Source organism: Hemitrygon akajei, chromosome 10, assembly GCF_048418815.1.
Source record: "Hemitrygon akajei chromosome 10, sHemAka1.3, whole genome shotgun sequence".
NCBI lineage: Eukaryota > Metazoa > Chordata > Chondrichthyes > Myliobatiformes > Dasyatidae > Hemitrygon > Hemitrygon akajei.
In genome coordinates, this window is record NC_133133.1 from 161472048 (window position 1) to 161490660 (window position 18613).

Genomic DNA, 18613 nt, shown 5'->3' on the forward strand with positions numbered 1-18613 from the left:
CTGCCTGACCTGCTGAGTACCTCCAGTGTGTTGTACGTGTTGCTGCACCCAACCTTACTTGCCCCATCATTGAAATGTTCCCACAATCTATTGACTCGCTTCCAAGGACTCTTCACCTTATGTTCTCAATATTTATTGCCTATTTAACCCTTCATTATTCTTTCTTTCTTTTTGAATTTGCACAGTTTGTTGTCCTTTGCACACTGGTTGAATGGCTAAGCTGGTGTGGTCCTTTGTTGATTCTATTATCGATTTATTGAGTAGGCCCCTAAGAAAATGTATCTGGGAATTGTACGCGGTGACATATATATACTTTGAACTTCAAAGCCCAAAACCTAATTGCGGTAAATAACAGCAGTTTTGAAGTCTGAAAACTATTCTTTTACTACATTAGCTAATGAAAAGATAAAGAAAACTATCTCTTAAGATCAGCAAGAAACAACTCCACTTGGACCTGTAACTCATTAGTTAGAGGTTTAATGCTAGTAAGAAGAATAGCTTGCGGCTTTAACTGAAGCTTTCCCTTTAGCAGGCGGAAGCTATGACTCTAGAAGACCAAATGTTCATAAAATATCTTGAAGATTAGTAAATTTATAGTGATGTGTTGACCACTGTTCCCTCTAAGCCGTGCAAGTGCATGGCTGTGCAGTGACTGAAATGCCCCCATGCACATAGCCTTCGTCACCATGTAGATGGAATTTTCTTTTATATAAAGTGCCGCGCAGTTTTCAGGCCATGTAAAAATTTCCTGCTCAGAGCAATGGTTGATCTGCGCAGTTGTAAAAATTTAGAGGGAACATTGGTATGGACAATTGTGATCTTGTTACATTACCCTAAAAAATATCAGAGAACAGGCAATGTAAAATTTCAATATGCTAAATAGAGTGAAATAGAGGATAGGAAAACTCCTCAAACCAGGTCTCATTTAAAATACTTCACCTCAAATCATACATCAAGTAGTATTAGATAAGTCGTAAAACCTGCTTGACAGAAGTAGTTCCACATGCCATCAACTATATTAGGCATTTACAATACATACATTTTGTAGAATCTATCCAGTAATTAGTTTATACATACCTGGTTTCTGTTGTCAATACAAGCACATTATTCAAATAATCCCTCATCCACGCAGACACACCCAGAACACAGAGTGACATCAGCTGCAAAATATGCACATTTTTCATTTACTCTAGCCGTATATTTAAAACTGTACAGTAATTTCCTTTTGCTCAAACCTATCAGCTTTTTGCCACAAATGGCTATTTTACTAAATTGCAGGTATAAACACAAGCTTATTTTCTTTTGCTAAGTGTAGAAATCCAAGGTTCCATCAAGAATTTTTTATTCAAATATTAAACAAATTAAGGGTGTTTAATGTCATCTGCTCCCAACTGCAAAACGTTTCACATCAAATTTGGGAGAAGTGTTAAATGGCTGAAAACACAAGATCTATTTTAACTTGGTCCTTCTGACAAAGATGCAACATTGCATAGAGTTGCAATTACCAAGATTAGAAAGATAAAACACCTTATAAAGACAAGAACCTTATGTTCAGTCTTGTGATAAACTGCAGACACAGGACTGGATCATGCTTAAATTGGATTGCCACCTGCATTTTATCTGCATCCATACACTTTGAGCACTCCCATGGGTGCAGCCACCCTCAAATCCTGCTTACTATGGTCATCCCCAATGTGGCATGCTCAGTGGCAACCAGCCCTCAGATCACCCTAAAGGCTTTTGCCAGCTTAACAGTTAAAATGTATTTGAACAGTTTTTAAAATTCAAATAAAGTTCAGTAGTACAGAGCATTTTAAAATCAAAATGCATGCACAAGAAATTTAAAACATTAAGAAAAAAATGAAAAACAAACTCCTTAACTGCACTTACCTTTTAATTAAAAAGGGGAGTTCATTAGTGCACCAGCCATCCATGGTGTAAAGCTAATGGGCAGTTTGTTCAGGCTGTGGACTCAGCGTTGAGTCCAACAGTACAACAGATGTATACAAGGATTGACCTCCAGTTAATTTCTGCAGTCACACAAGTTTGGAGCAAGCTGACCTAACCACTGCAGCTAGCCACAGTTTCTCTACAGAACCATCAGCTGCAGATCATCATGGTCAAGTTCACGACCATGATAAATCCCAGATGATAAAATTCGCCTAACACTGACAATAACTCAGCATTCCAAAAAGTATTTTCAGTTGTCTTTTAAGGAATAAACCGGAATAGTTCCTGTTATCTTTTCATTTGAAGAGCTCAATTACATTCCCAATTCAATGTTACGATTCTCCATAAATAAATGACCCAACTGCGAATTGCATAGAATTAGCATCACAGAAGCAGGCCTTTCAATAGAAACGGTCCCTGTCAGAGTTAATGATGCTCACAGGCATCCTCCCACTCCACCGCCACCTAAATTTTCCCTTACTATTTCTTTCTCCCAAGCATTTAACTGGTTTCCACTTAAGCATGTCTCCTTTCAAATTGCAGATAATTAATAAAGATCCCCACAGCCAATTAAAAAAAGCAAATAAATCCTAGAATATTTCCACAGTGTTAATACAGTTTATGTGGCAGTTGGCACTAATGGGAGTAAATAAAGCCATTGATGAGATGGGAGTGGTATCCTGGGCAGTGATACCAAGGTGGAATTGGAACAAGGTGGTACCAGTGACTGGCGTTGGAAAAGTCACACTCCACATCAATAACCCTGCTTGGACCCAAGAGGCAAAGATGCAGATCATTAGTATATATGGATACACTGCCACTTAATGTAAAAAATGTGCATTTATTTTGCTTCAGAAACTTGAAGTTCTTTGCATAATTATGGAAATATCTTTGTAAGTTCAAACCTCAATTTGAACATTAATAGGATTGCAGAGTTACATAAAATTTATGAACAATTATTGACCAAAACTATCAATATTTTAGAAAAATTAACCAGAGAGTAAATAACAGCAAGAGCATGCTGACTTGGTAGAGTTTGCTTTTCTGTTGATAGATACCTGCTCTATCAGAAACAATCTCCCTCCACAATATCCAAAGTTCAGGTAGAAATCGATTAGTTCAACAATGATGGAAAGCGCGTTAGCAACTTCATAAAATTGAATAGGCTTTCGTGGTGAACATAAAGGCAATCGAATTCGATAGCAGCTGTGTAGAGAAGTAGAGCTACCTAACTTATTTAATCATACTCACCCAGAAAAGGAAATTCAAAGCATAAAGCGAGCAGCGTAGACATTTAACGGAATCTTCCCTGGCCATTCTGACGGAACCTCAAGGGTGAAAGCCATCGCTGTGTTTCACAACCAGACCATACCCCGTCATCTTAAAAAAGGCAAAAGAAAAAGGTAAACCATGATCACATGAAATCATCGAAGGCTCGATTATTACTTCAAAATCGATTTGGTTTTATGTCCAGTTCAATGATTGCTACGCATGGCTGCTTCAGTTCTCATACTTAACCAAAGGCACCATATCATTGCAAGTAATACAGAATGAATGGATTCGCATGCATGTGTCAGATCGCAGAATAAAGTTAGTACGTTATCACGCTTTAAAGTTATGGAAGTTTTACAATTGGTTTGTAAATTTTACAACAGCTTTGTGAACGTTTCTGAAGATGAAGCATCATTGCCCAGTGTAACTGCCAAACCGGTACGGATTTACTTATTTCTAAAGAAATTAAGCCTCTATATTTCTACAAAACAAAAATCGTTGTTCTATACCACCGCAATAGAAATGTACTCGGTCACTTGGACACCAAAACATTCAGTTGACAGTTAAATTACTGACCTTTCTTTTTCTATATTCATATGTTGCGCCAATCCATTGCATTTCGCACCGCTGAATCACTGAGCTACAGTTACCTAATTCCAAGTGTTTAAACTTTACAATTGATCGAGCAAGTTTCCTCCGCAGCTCGCTCCAGGATGATTAACTCGTAACCCAGAATGCCTGGCAATGAATAATCTCAGCAACTGTCCCACCGGACAACTCATTACTTATTTACCAGTGGCAAACCTCCCGTTCCAAGTATCTATCGATAAACAGTAATAAGAAAATATCAAACTGCACGTTTTGTTGCTTTTGATCAATGCCTGTGTTCAAATTACACTACCACGCGTCGAAACTTACAATATCCCAAACATAATTTCAGAGAAAACTGCACGCCAAAGCCGGAGTTTGCCAGCTGACTGAAGTGGAGTTTACCTACACTTTCAATAAAACTGGGCGTGACGTGCGATATTCAACTTCCTGGTAGTGGAGAAATAGGTGTAAAACACAGTGCTCTTCGTATAAACAGCAAGATTGGAGCAGTGCTCCTACACTATCCTTTTTCGGTTCTCGCACTTTCTTTTAGTTTCTTGGCTAAACTCCTGCAGGAGCGGGATCCTCTCACACAGCGGCTCCCTGAATTCCGAGCACTTTGACAGCCGAATCGACCTCACGCTGCGCTGGGCTGTGCTTTTACGTCCTGCCTCCGATCACTGGAGAGCTCTCGCAAGCTTCATTATTTGCTGCCGCTGACGCCAATAGGGAGCTTCTGCTCCGCAAGCCACTCCAAATAAATCTCTTCATCGTTTGAAAAATAGACCATGAATAAATCCGATTCTCCAACAGTACCGCAAACAAATGTCGGTACTATCGATGCATCTTTTGTATATGATGCAAACTGGACGCATTAGGGAGTACGTTTTCCCGACAAACACTTCCCTGTTGGATTTGCCTCCCTCTTCAAAATATGTCAGAATTGCCAAGTATATGTTCCTTCTCGATTACTTCTTAAATCCCGTCAAATCCCGATCAAGAAAAGAAATAAAGTGCATTTGGCATTTGACTGCCGAGAGTTGGGAACACAGTTCAGAACAACTTGAAAACCAACCTCCCCACCGTGGACTTGTCTAGGCTTTTGGCTACCTTGGTATAGCAGCCAAAGTAATCAAAGACCCACCCCAATAATTTTCTCTTCTTTCCCCTGACCAATGTGCAGAGCACACAACATCCTTAAAGCAGGACCACCAGACTCAAGGATAGCTTCTAGCCCACTGCTAAAAGACGATCCTAAAATTAAAAGGATTTTTGTCCTCACATTCTATCTCGTTTGGCCTTACACCCTATTGCCGCCTATATGGCACTTGCTGTCACTGTAACACTTTATTCTGCACTACCTTACTGTTTCCCCTTGCACTGCCTCAATACATTGATGTGATGCAATGCATGGCGTGCAAAACTGTTTTACACTAAACCTTGGTACATGTGACAATAGTGGTCACATGTTTGACCACTATAAGCCTTCAAATATGAAGGCTTATGTCGCCCCTCCTCCCAAAACAATAAACTCCATTGAACGGATGGTTTGAGATGTATCTATTTTAATGCGAGGAGTATCATGAATAAAGCCGATGAGCTTAGAGCGTGGATCAGTATTTGGAGCTAGGATGTTGTGGACATTGCAGAGACTTGGATGGCTCAGGGGCAGGAATGGTTACTTAGAGTGCCAGGCTTTAGATGTTTCAGAAAGGACAGGGAGGGAGGCAAATGAGGTGAAGGTGTGGCACTGTTGATCAGAGATAGTGTCATGGCTGCAGAAAAGGAGGAAGTCATGGAGGGATTGTCTACTGAGTCTCTGTGGGTGGAAGTTAGAAACAGGAAGGGGTCAATAACTCTACTGGGTGTTTTTTATAGACCACCCAATAGTAACAGGGACATCGAGGAGCAGATAGGGAGACAGATTCTGCAATGGTGTAATAATAACAGGGTTGTCATGGTGGGAGATTTTAATTTCCCAAATATTGATTGGTGTCTCCCGAGAGCAAGGGGTTTAGATGGGGTGGATTTTGTTAGGTGTGTTCAGGAAGGTTTCCTGACACAATATGTAGATAAGCCTACAAGAGGGAGGCTGGTATTGGGAAGTGAACGTGGTCAGGTGTCAGGTCTCTCAGTGGGAGGGCATTTTGGAGATAGTGAACACAATTCTATCTCGCTTACCATAGTATTGGAGAGGGATAGGAACAGACAAGTTAGGAACGTGTTTAATTGGAGTAAGCAGAAATATGAAGCTATCAGGCAAGAAATTGGAAGCATAAATTGGGAACAGATGCTCTCAGGGAAATGTACACCTGAAATGTGGCAAATGTTCAGGGGCTATTTGCGTGGTGCTCTACAAAGGTAGGTTCCAATGAGACCGGGAACGGATGGTAGGGTACAGGAACCGTGGTGTACAAAGGCAGTTGAAAATCTAGTCAAGAAGAAAAGTAAAGCTTAGGAAAGGTTCAAAAAACTAGGTAATGATAGAGATCTAGAGGATAAGGCTAGCAGGAAGGAGTTTAAGAATGAAATTAGGAGAGCCAGAAGGGGCCATGAGAAGGCCTTGGCCACCAGAATTAAAGAAAACCCCAAGGCATTCTACAAGTATGTGAAGAGCAAGAGGGTAAGACGTGAGAGATTAGGACCAATCACATGTGACACTGGAAAAGTGTGTATGGAACCAGAGGAGATAGCAGATGAACTTAATGAATACTTTGCTTTAGTATTCACTACGGAAAAGGATCTTGGCAATTGTAGGGATGACTTACAGTGGATTGAAAAGCTTGAGCATATAGACATTAAGAAAGAGGATGTGCTGGAGCTTTTGGAGAGCATCAAGTTAGATAAGTCTCTGGGACCATACGAGATGTGCCCCAGGCTACTGTGGGAGGCGAGGGAGGAGATTGCTGAGCCTCTAGCAATTATCTTTGCATCATCAATGGGGTCAGGAGAGGTTCCAGAAGGATTGGAAGGTTGCAGATGTTGTTTCTTTATTCAAGAAAGGGAGTAGAGATAGCCCAGGAAATTATAGTCCAGTGAGTCTTACTTCAGTGTTTTGTAAGTTGCTGGAAAAGAACCTGAGAGGCAGGATTTATGAACATTTGGAGAGGCATAATATGATTAGGAATAGTCAGCATAGATTTGTCAAAGGCAGGTTGTGCCTTACGAGCCTGATTGAATTTTTTGAGGATGTGACTAAACACATTGATGAAGATAGAGCAGTAGATGTAGTGTATATGGATTTCAGCAAGGCATTTGATAAGGTACTCCATGCAAGGCTTATTGAGAAAGTAAGGAGGCATGGGATCCAAGGGACCTTGCTTTGTGGAACCAGAACTGGCTTGCCCACAGAAGGCAAAGAGTGGTTGTAGACAGGTTATATTCTGCATGGAGTTCAGTGAGCAGTGGTGTGCCTCAGGGATCTGTTCTGGGACCTCTTCTCTTTGTGATTTTTATAAATGACCTGGATGAGGAAGTGGATGGATGGGTCAGTAAATTTGCTGATGACACAAAGGTTGGGGGTGTTGTGGATACTGTGGAGGGCTGTCAGAGGTTACAGCAGGACATTGATAGGATGCAAAACTGGGCTAATAAGTGGCAGATGGAGTTCAACCCAGTTAAGTTCATTTTGGTAGGTCAAATATGATGGCAGATTATAATATTAATGCTAAGACTCTTGGCAGTGTGGAGGATCAGAGGGATCTTGGGGTCCGAGTCCATAGGACGCTCAAAACTGTGCAGGTTGACTTTGTGGTTAAGAAGGCACACGATGCATGGCCTTTGTTAACCATGGGATTGAGTTTAACACCTGAAAGGTAATGCTACAGCTATTTAGGACCCTGGTCAGACCACACTTGGAGTACTGTACTCCGTTCTGGTCACCTCACTACAGGAAGGATATGGAAACTATAGAAAGGGTGCAGAGGACATTTACATGGATGTTGCCTGGATTGGGGAGCATGCCTTATGAGAATAGGTTGAGTGAACCTGGCCTTTTTTGCTTGGAGAGACAGAGGATGAGAGGTGACCTGATACAGGTATACAAGATGATGAGAGGCATTGGTCATGTGGATAGTCAGAAGCTTTTTCCCAGGGCTGAAATAGCTAGCATGAGAGGGCACAGTTATAAGGTGCTTGGAAGTAGGTACAGAAGAGATGTCAGGGGTAAGTTTTTTATGCAGAAAGTGGTGAGTGCCTGGAATGGGCTGCCGGCGACGGTGGTGGAGGCGGATACGATAGGGTCTTTTAAGAAATTCCTGGATAGGTACATGGACCTATGGATGGATGGGTAATCCTAGGTAATTTCTCAAGTAAGTACGTGTTCAGCACAGCATTGTGGGCTGAAGGGCCTGTATTGTGCTGCAGGTTTTCTATGAACCATCTCACCCATTTCTCAGTTTGCATTCTGCAAAGGCCACTTGCCTCTGGGCCTCACACTTCCATATCATGGGAAGGGATGTCCTAATGTGATTGACTGAGGCAAAATAAAACTCAGAGTGGTGGCAAGGGTCTCAAGTGGGTATGGGAGGAGAAGGGCTAAGGACTGAGCAGTTGCCGACGTCATACTTGAAAAAAAGAGGATTATGATTACACAAGAGATTCTGCAATGCTGGAAATGTTGGATAACATGTAAAATGCTGGAGGAAATCAGCAGGTCTGGCAGCATTTATGGAGGGTAATGGACAGCCCATATTTCAGGCCGAGATCGAATATCTCGAAAGACCGGAAGTCCTGATGAAGGGTTAGGTTGACAATGCTACCTGACCTGCTGAGTTCCTCCAGCATTTTGCGAATATTATGATTAATTCTTAAATTTATCCTCCATCCCCTCCCAAGGATCTATCTTTGACACCGAATGCACTTCTACTCATCGACCAAAGCTGCAATTTTGCATTCCAAAGGTGAACTGACATCATTCCCAAACCTTTCAACTTCATTGACCATAGAACTTAGGAGCAGAATTAGGCCATCCAGCCAATCAAGTCTGCTTTGAAATTCCATTGTGACTGATTCATTATTTCTCTCAGTCTCCTGCCTTATCTCTGTAACCTTTGTCGCCTCGACTAACCAAGAACCTATAAATCTCTGCTTTAAAAAATTCAGAGACTAATATTTATGGGTGACAATGAATTCCACAGATTCACCACCTTCTGGCTAAAGAGTTTTCTTCTCATCTCTATTCTAAATGGACATCTCTCCATTCTGACACTATGCCACCTGATCCTAGACTCACCCACCATAGGAAACATTGTTTCCATATCCATTCTGTATAGCCCTTCCAATATTCCATAGGTTTCAATAAGATCTCCGCTCATTCTTCTAAAATCCATTTAGTACAGGTCCAGAGACATTAAATAGACTTAAATGTTAACCCTTTCATTCCCGGAATCATTCTCATAAACTTCCCCTGTAACCTCTCCAATGCCAGCACATCTTTTCTTAGATAAGGGGCCCAAATCTACTCACAATATCAGTGTGGTCTGACCAAAGCCTTATAAAACTTCAACGTCACATCCTTACTCTTATATTCTAGTCCTCTCAAAATGAATGCTATCATTACATTTGCCTTCCTTACCATCAACTCAACCTACGAGATAACCTTTAAGGAATCCTGCACAAGGACTCCCAAGTCCCTTTGTTCCTGATTTTTGAATTTTTTTCTCCCCATTTAGAAAATAGTCAATGCCTTTGTTCCTACCACCAAAATGCAAAGCCATACATTTCCCTGCAATACTATATATTCCATCTGCCAGTGCTTTGCCCATTCTCCGAATCTGTCCAAGTCCTTCTGTAGTCTCCCTGCTTCCTCAACACTATCTGCATCTTCATTTATTTCTGTTCTTAACTTGCTGGTGTAACGCAGGTGAGCAGAGATTATCTCCAATTAAATATTATGAAGATCCATTCCATATTCCATAGCCATCGTTTCCACCATCATCTGTAGTCACTGTGTCAGGTTGAATCAATTTGTTCACAGCCTCCAGTCTGTCTGATGCTGAACGAAATATTCAACCCTAGATCGGCTAAATCATAAAGATCATTGATCTTCAGCTCTATATTGTCCATCTCCACTCCTGCTTCATCTGCCTGTTGCTAATACCCTATTTGTTCACCATTATTGGAAGAGAGATTAGAGTTAACATTCAGCCCATGCAGCTGCTTTCCTCGTATGTAGATGAAAAAGTTTCCGATATTCTGAGATTTATGTGATTATTGGACTGTACTTCATATTGGTTTCCTTCAGTTTTTTGGTGCTTTCTTTCTTGTGGCCAATTGGCAGTGGGGGGGGTGAACCGTTAATTTTTGTGTTGGGGGTGGCGGTTAGGAGTTTGGTGCTACTGGCACTGTATTTTCTGTGAGTAACAGGGTTGGGGACTGTTATTTCACTGTTTTTTTTCTGTGAGTGACAGGGTTGGGTCTGTTGTCACTTTTTTCTGGGAGTTACAGGGTTGGAGACTGTTTTTCTCTGCAAATGATGGGGTCGGGGGCTGTTATTGTCAAATGTTTTTTCTGCGAGAGATGGGGTCGGGGACTATTATTATCTCTGTTTTTTTCTGAGGGTGACAGAGTTAGGGACTGTTATTGTCACTGCTTTTCTCTGCAAGTGACCAAGTCAGGGACTGTTATTGTCTTTATTTTTGCTTGGGAGAGGGAGGATTTTGGGATCTGCAAGTTTTGTTTCTTTTCTTTTTCATGCTGGGAGTAGAGTTAATGTCTTTTCTTTCATTGGCACCAATGATTTTTGTGTATTTAATAGCTATCTGGAGAAGACAAATAGCAAAATTGTATTGTACATGCATACTTTGATAATAAAATGAACCTTGGACCTTTGAACAGATCAAAGACAATTCATCAAACTGAAATGTTAATTTTTTTCTCTTCCCACAGGTCTGGCCTGACTTTCTGAGTACTTCCAGCATTTTCCTGTTGTTATTTTGTATTTCTAGCATGTACTATTTTTTTCTCTTCATGATCGCCTCAACTGTAACATTGATTAGATGGTTAGCTTCCCAACTATCACTTCCAATAAATCTCCATCCAAAACTCTGTCATTTTTTTAATTCACATTAAATCCCATTCATCCGTTCCTTCTGAGATTGTTAACAACAACAGCTTCCTCTCCATCAAGACATTCAATTTGAAATTGTCTTCTTTCTTTTAAAATGCTTCCATATCCAGCCAGCCCTTCTATTCCGCTCCACTGATGCTGCCTGACCTGCTAGCTTCCTCCAGCAGTTTATTTTTTTCTGTTCCAGATTCAAACGTCTGCAGAATTTTGTGTCAGTATCCTTTTACATCTTTCAATTTAACCTTTGAAGAATCAATCTTAAATTTTGATATCCTGTGCATCCCACATTTCCTTTTGCTTACGAGTGGTGTGTGGACTTTGCTCATATCTTACAGGTCCTTCCTATCCTTCCTCAACCTTTCTATCTCTTCCATAAGATGTATTTTAAAACCAACCCCTCAAATAAATTTTTGATCACCTGCCCTAATACTTCGTCCATTGATCCAATCTCACTTTTGATTTGGATCTTGTACTCAGTAAAGGGTGCTTCATAAATATTAGTTGTTGACCTGATATTGTATGTCCTGATGGGTGATGAATGATGTAATGCTAAAAATATTAAAATGTAACTAAGTGCTGTTCAAAGATCCTCATATTATATGAAAATTAATCATGGGAAGATGCACAAGGTAGAATTGCACAAACTTGCAATGGGTTAAAATGCTTAGTCTAGTGAAGTGACCATTTCAAACAACACTTAGCCTATCTCAACATTGATCTGGCTTTAAATAAAATTACAACAATGTATTTACATGCTGCTGATATTGAATTTCTCAATATGTGCTGAACATTTATATTACAGCATGGTAATTAAAGTTACCATTGTCATGCAATTTTGGAGAATTCCCTCAAAGGAAATTAAGTGATTACTTATTTTAAACTATCCTGATGGAAAAAAAGTGCCATAAACTGAAATGAAGATATTATTTAAAGTAAAAGCCCAACTAAATAGTATAAATACTTTTAAAGTAATTCAGCAAAACTGAAAATATATTTAAAATGAATAGTAAACGTAACCAATAGTTTCTCAGTTGAAGAGGACAACCAGGTACTATAAAGAAACTGTTTTAATTTCAAATACCTTGTTATGATCTTGTATTATATTATTTAACTGCACTTCACTTATTCTGTAGCTTTATTTTTAATTGGTATTCTTTTAGCCTGATGCACTGTGTAATGATTTGAGCTGTATGGACAGTGTGCAAGACAAGCTTTTCACTGTATCTTGCTACCATAAGACCATAAAACATAGGAGCTGAATTAGGCCACTCAGCCCATCGAGCCTGCTCCAATATTCCATCATGGATGATTTCTGTTCCCCCTCCAGCCTTTCTTCTACCTTCTCCCTGTAATCTGTAACACCCTGACTAATCAAGGAAGCTATCAATCTCTACTTTAAATATACCCAATCACTTAGCTTCCACAGCTATGTGTCAATGAATTCCCCACAGATTCACCACCCTCTCGCTAAAGAAACATCTCCACAACTCTGTTCTAAACGGATGTCCTTCTAATCTGAAACTGTGCCCTTGGGTCGTAGACTTTCCCACTATCAGTTACATCCTCTCCACATCCACTCTATCTAGGTTTTACAATATTCAGTAGATTTCAATGAGATCCATCCTCATTCTTTTAAACTCCAGCAAGTACAGGTCCAGAGCCATCAACACTCCTCGTACATTAACCCTTTCATTCCCGAGATCATTCTCGTAAACCTCTCCTGGACCACGTCCAATGCCAGCTCATCCTTTCCTAGATATGGATACATGTGACAATACTAAACCAATACCAATAACAAGATGTCAATAGCAACATTTTGGGGGGAGTTTTGGTCATGAGGAGAGGCTAGTTTGGCTTGTTTTCCTAGCAGTGAAGGAGGCTGAGGGAGGCCTAATCAAGAGTATATAAAATTATGAGGAATATTGATAGGGTAAAGAGTAAGAAGCTTTTCTCCCAGCAGTCATATCTAAAGTAAGGGGGTGAAAGTTTTAAGGGGTCCTGAGGAAGCACTTCTCCACCCAGAATCTGGAACTCACTGCCTGAATGGGTGCTAGAAGCATGTATAACATGTATAAATGTATAACATTTAAATGGTATCTGGACAAGCATTTGAACTACCAGAGCATAGAAAGTTATCAACCAGGTGCTGATAGATGGAATTACCTTACATAATTATCTTATATAAAGATACTTGACAGTTGGTGTGAACATGGCGACCAAATAGCATGTTTCTATTATAATAATATCTGATTCAAACTAAGACTTATGATGTTAAGTAATATATTTTAAAAATGAGCAGATATAAACTTTGGTAGAACATACGTACTTTATATCCATAACATCGTACAGTTAGTTTATTGGGAAATTTACACAATTAATGTCAGTAGCACAAATGCATTAAATAAATGTCAACGTTAATAATGAAGCTAAAATGCCATCAGGTTTGAATAATGCAAAGAGCAATAAATTTAATAAGCAAATTTTAAAAACCATTAAACCATCTATATACTGGAGGCAGTATATGCCAAAGTAAGGAACATTTCATTTCACTTAAATATGCTATGACACGTGATTTTGTCTGTTTCTTTCATATTAATGATTACATCTATTACTAACTTAATTTCATCCATTTAACCAAGGTAGCTAAGAATGATTCAATTTCTACTGAAATCAGGATGGCATAAAGCTTCACACAGAGACAAAAAATACCCCTTGTGTTCATGGAAAGTCAGTGGGAATGAGGGGTTCAGTCATGACCTTGATGAATAGCAGTGCGCACATGATCTACTCCTGAAGCTGTGCTGGTTGAACCCAGCTAGAACAGCGATAAGACCAATGTTTCAGTTGGCTTCTACACCCCTGTATCAGGAAATGGAAATAGGTGCACTTTCAAAAACTCAGTTAAACTGTAATTCATCTACAAGTCTCCAGAATCCATTTTTCACATTCCTTAAAATAAGTGAAGTACAAAGTTTTCCAATTTAAAGTAACAATTCCCAAAATGTTTCCTATAATTAGAAAAAAAGAACTTAGAAAAATATAGTTGAAGTATCTATAGTGTTGTCATCTTCCTTTAAAATGTCATGGAAATCATCCAACTCTGGCGAATTTTCATGCTTTAGTGCAGTTGTATTTTTCATTGCTGCTGTTTGCTCACAATTAATTTCTGGTGATTTTAAACACTGTTCTCAGATGGTCATTATCTTGTCCTCTTACTCGAAATACTGATGCAAAATAATTATTCACCATATTTGCCATTTCTTTATTTTCCTTCACAAAATCACTCTGAATGGGTTCTTTAGTTTTTTTTCTAGAAACAAGTTCAAGAATCAATAAAGCATTACTTGGAGGGGAAAATATCTTATCCCTATGCTTGTTCTTATGGAAAAACCAATTATTAGATATGGTGATTAGTGGAAATGTAAGATTCAGCTGTGATTTTGTTAAATGGCAGTGCAAGGTCAAAGAGACATGCACCCATTCCTCGACTTTTGCCAATTGATCTCAATGTTTACGGCTCTTACTTTTCACTATGTAAATATAAAAATCTTTTCTCTTCATTTTGATTTTCTTGCAGATTTCTTCTCCTCAGCCTTTTTTCAAAACTCTTGCTACCTGGTGATCATTGCAAGAAACACACAAGCTGCCCTGCAGCAACAACCTATTGCCTTTCAGTCAACTAGTCCGTATTCTGAGAGGGCACAACCCATCAAAAGCCATCTTAATGAGCATCAGCAGGTAGTTTAATAATTACTTAACAATACTCTGAACGGCCATTCCTCAAGCACTGACTTAAATAGTTTTCATTTATAACTCTATTTTGGCTACCCAGAGCTCTTAAACATCTATTGTAGCAAGGGGTACTGCTCCTTCGCATTTCAGTGTATTTTGTTCATCATGATTTCAATTACAGAACATCTTCAGTTAATATACACCTATAACAATTTGCATGCTATTTGTTTAATATTGCAGTTGGAATGAAGGAGCAATGGTATACTGTATACAGTAAGCCCATTGACGGGTAGAGGGAGCACTTGAGCTTATTTTATCTAATCTGCTTTAGTTTGAAAAAAAAACAAAATTATATCATATTTACAAAACAAATAGCGATGTAATTGATTTCTAAGCATGCATTAGGTATGTAAATATTTATATCAATACATAGAAATTTACAACAAATTATCAGACAAATTGACAATGTATATCTTATTTCAACAAGCAGAAGACTCTGGCTGTCAATAAAACTGCTTATTTATCAAAGTAAGTAAATCACATAGTTATATATGTTTAAAACATTTCAGAAATGTCAGTAAAACATTCAGAAATGTTACAGCAGTAAGACAAGATGCAATAGCTAGAGAAATCTGCAATTAGGAATCAGATAACAAATGTGCTAACATGAATTTGGAAACTTTGTCATTGCAATTGGCAATGGAATAAATTTCACCCTTCGGAAGATAAAATGATGGACAATGCATATTACTACAAAAATAATTGTCCACAATATGAAAATCTGCTTTCTATTGTCAAAAGCTTTCACTTTCCTCTTGGACACACCTGATACACTACTCTCACTCTACCAACTGCAGAACATGACTAGAAAGGCACAGGTTGAATGCCTAAATGATATCTATTGGTTTGGTACAGGCATTCCATTTTATTAATTGTGATGCATTATAGGGAATTCTTCTGAGTTCGGGTATCTTGGTCTCAGTAATCAATTAAGCTTGAATGCATCTACTAAACCTCATCAAACAAATGAATATTCTTGTTCTGCCCAGTTTTTTTTTGTTACAGCACTTCTCAAAGCATTTGCAAACTGAAAGGCAAATTAACACATGTTGAAAAGAATCAGGGAAATTACACAACAGGACCGTTCAGCCATCACATCCTTGGCAGGTGAAAACAAAAGCAATTTCCAGTGTCCCAGTCTGATGAACTACAGCTTACTACCTCTACAGGGATATAACCAAGTACTTTTCTGTCCCTACTTCCTTCTTGGACAATGTGTTCTACACCTCCAACTCCACTGCTTAGACATATTCCAAGGAAAAACATCCCCATTCTCCCTAATCCTTCTAGTTTTTACTTTAAATTATTGATATCCCAGAAATGGTTGTTATTCAACACTAAATGGTTGCACACAAAAACAAAATAAACACGCTCAATATGCCTTAACAGATGGGAACAAATATAAGACCATAAGACATAGAAACAGAATTAGACCATTCAGTACCATTCCATCATGGCTGATTCATTATCCCCCCCTCAATCCCATTGTCAAGAACCTATCAACCTCTGCTTTATATGCACTCGGTTCTGAGGCTGTGTCCTTAGGTCCAAAAGTTCCCACTGAAGGAAAAATCCTCTCCATGTGCACTCTGCCTAGGCCTTTCAATATTCGATGTTTCAATTAGAATCTCCCTCATTGTTCTAAAGTCCAGTTCAGTACAGGCCCAGAGTCATCAAATGCTCCCCATATGTATCTTTTTCATTTCCAAAATCACTCCAGTGAATCTTCTTTGGACTATTCTTAGATAAGGGGCCCAAGACTGCTCACAATACTCCAAGTACAGTCTAACAAATGCCTTAAAAAGCCTCAATATTGCTTTTATATTCTCATCCTCTTGAAATGAATGCTAACATTGAAATGACTTCCTCACCACCAACTCAATCTGGAAATTAACCTTTAAGGAATCCTGCACAAGGACTCCTAATTCCCTTTACACGGCAGATTTTTGAATTTTTTTTCCCTCTATGCCCTTACTCCTTCGACCATATATTCCATCTGCCACTTCTTTGCCATTCTCCTAATCTGAGTCCTTCTGCAGTCTCCCTGCTTCCTCACTCAGCACTGCCCCTCCACCTATCTTCATATCATTCAAAACTTTGCCAGAAAGCTATCAATTCTGTCACCCAAGTCATTGACATATAACATTATAAGAAGCGGTCGCAATACACACCCCTGCGAAACACCACTAGTCACAGCACCCAACCTGAAAAAGCTCCTTTTATTCCCTCTCTTTACCTCTTGCCAATCAGCCAATGCTCTATCCATGTTAGAAACTTTCCTGTAATACCATGGGCTTTTAACTTGTTAAACAGCCTTGTGTGTGGCACCTTATCAAAGGCGTTCTGAAAATCCAAGTATACAATATCTACCAATTTTCCTTTGTCTATCTTGCTTGTTATTTCCTCAAAGAATTCCATGAGATTTGGCAGGCAAGATCTCCCCTTAAGGAAACCATGCTGACTTCGGCCATTTTAATCATGCACCTCCAAGTACTCTGAACCCGCATCCTTAAAAATGGACTCCCACAGCTTCTTAACCACTGGAGTCAGGCTCTCAGGCCTATAATTTCCTTTCTTCTGCCTTCCTCAATTCTTAAAGAGTGGAGTGACATTTGCAATTTTCCCATCCTCAACCATTCCAGAATCTAGTGATTCCTGAAAGATTATCACTAATTCCTCCACAATCTCTCCAACTACCTCTTTCATAACCTTGGGTGTAGACCATCTGGTCCAGGTGACTTATCTACCTTCAAACTTTTCAGCTTCCCAAGCACATTCTCCTCATAGGTGGAACTACGATGGCGTTAGACAGCAACTTACTTGATCTCATCTGTAGAAACAGATGAATTTCTACCTTTAATGTCTCTCTTTTCCCTTTTCAAGGTGGATCGGATTCTGTCCTACAGATGCCTGCAGACTTCGGTTCCCGCTCTTGGGGCTCACCAACTGGTCATTTATCGATATCCCAAGGACATGGCCTAGAAGACAAGCCAAGCTTACATTCAGAGTACTGAGGCTTTGTGGCCCTAGCGATGTGCCGATTCTAAGCCAGTGCTGCTGTCTGAAGCATTGCGTGAGAAAATGGAATATCAGGAACAGCATTTCAGCTGTTGGAAGGCTCTGTACTCGGATCCCCCCCCCCCTTCCCATTGGTAGGGGAGAGTTTGTTGCCATTCTCAAGTCAGAGAACTTGGGGAAAAAAAGCAATGTAGCAGATTTGAACAATGCAAGTGTTTTTATTTTGTCATGTTAGTCTCTCCTCACATTGTGTGATATCTCTCTGCCCATTTATTGGAGAGAGAGAGAGAGAGCCTCTGGTATGTGGAATTGTCAGGTGAACAATTAGCTTTTGTTGAACTGCAGATCATGGTATTTCTTGGGGGCTTTGCTGTTGCTTGCTTGGTGGGTGGAGGTGCTGATTTTTTTTGCTGAAGTAAATGGGGGAGGTGTTGGGTCAATGCTTTCCTGCTGCTTTTGGTATCCTCTTTTATATTTGCTTGCTTACCTTCATATTCCATCTTTTCCCTCCTTATGGCTTTTTCAGTTGCCTTCTGTTGTTTTTAAAAGCTTTCCAATCCTCTAACTCCCTTCTAATAGCTGCTATGTTACAGGCCCTCTATTTTCCTTTTATGCTGTCTTTGACTACACTTGTCAGCCACAGTTACCTCTTCCTCCCTTTAGAATACTTCATCTTTGAGATGTATTATCCCACATATTCCAAATTGCTCCCAGAGACTCCAGCTATTGTTGTTCTGCCGTCATCTCTGCTGGTGTCCGTTTCCAATCAACTTTGGCCAGCTCCTCCCTCATGCCTCTGTAATTCCCTTTACTCCATTATAATACTGATACATCTGACTTTAGCTTATCCCTTTTGTCACATGACTCAACCCTTGTAATAATAATCAGAGAGGCACAGAGAGATCTGTATTTACCAACACG

At 39.6% G+C, this 18613-nt stretch overlaps 1 protein-coding gene across 6 annotated transcripts in view; it reads right to left on the reverse strand.

Moving 5' to 3' along the window:
- Nucleotides 1-18613, reverse strand: part of tspan12 (tetraspanin 12) — a 71480-nt gene that overhangs the window by 41282 nt on the left and 11585 nt on the right. Inside the window, exons 1-4 of one of the 6 annotated variants that reach the window (XM_073059538.1) lie at nucleotides 4220-4451; nucleotides 3799-4042; nucleotides 3202-3330; nucleotides 1078-1160 (exon numbers count right to left, since the gene is read on the reverse strand). In XM_073059538.1, the coding sequence (XP_072915639.1) occupies nucleotides 1078-1160; nucleotides 3202-3267 (149 nt within the window). In that variant the 5' untranslated portion in view covers nucleotides 3268-3330; nucleotides 3799-4042; nucleotides 4220-4451. The other 5 variants (XM_073059537.1, XM_073059539.1, XM_073059542.1 and 2 more) reach the window with 5 other exon arrangements.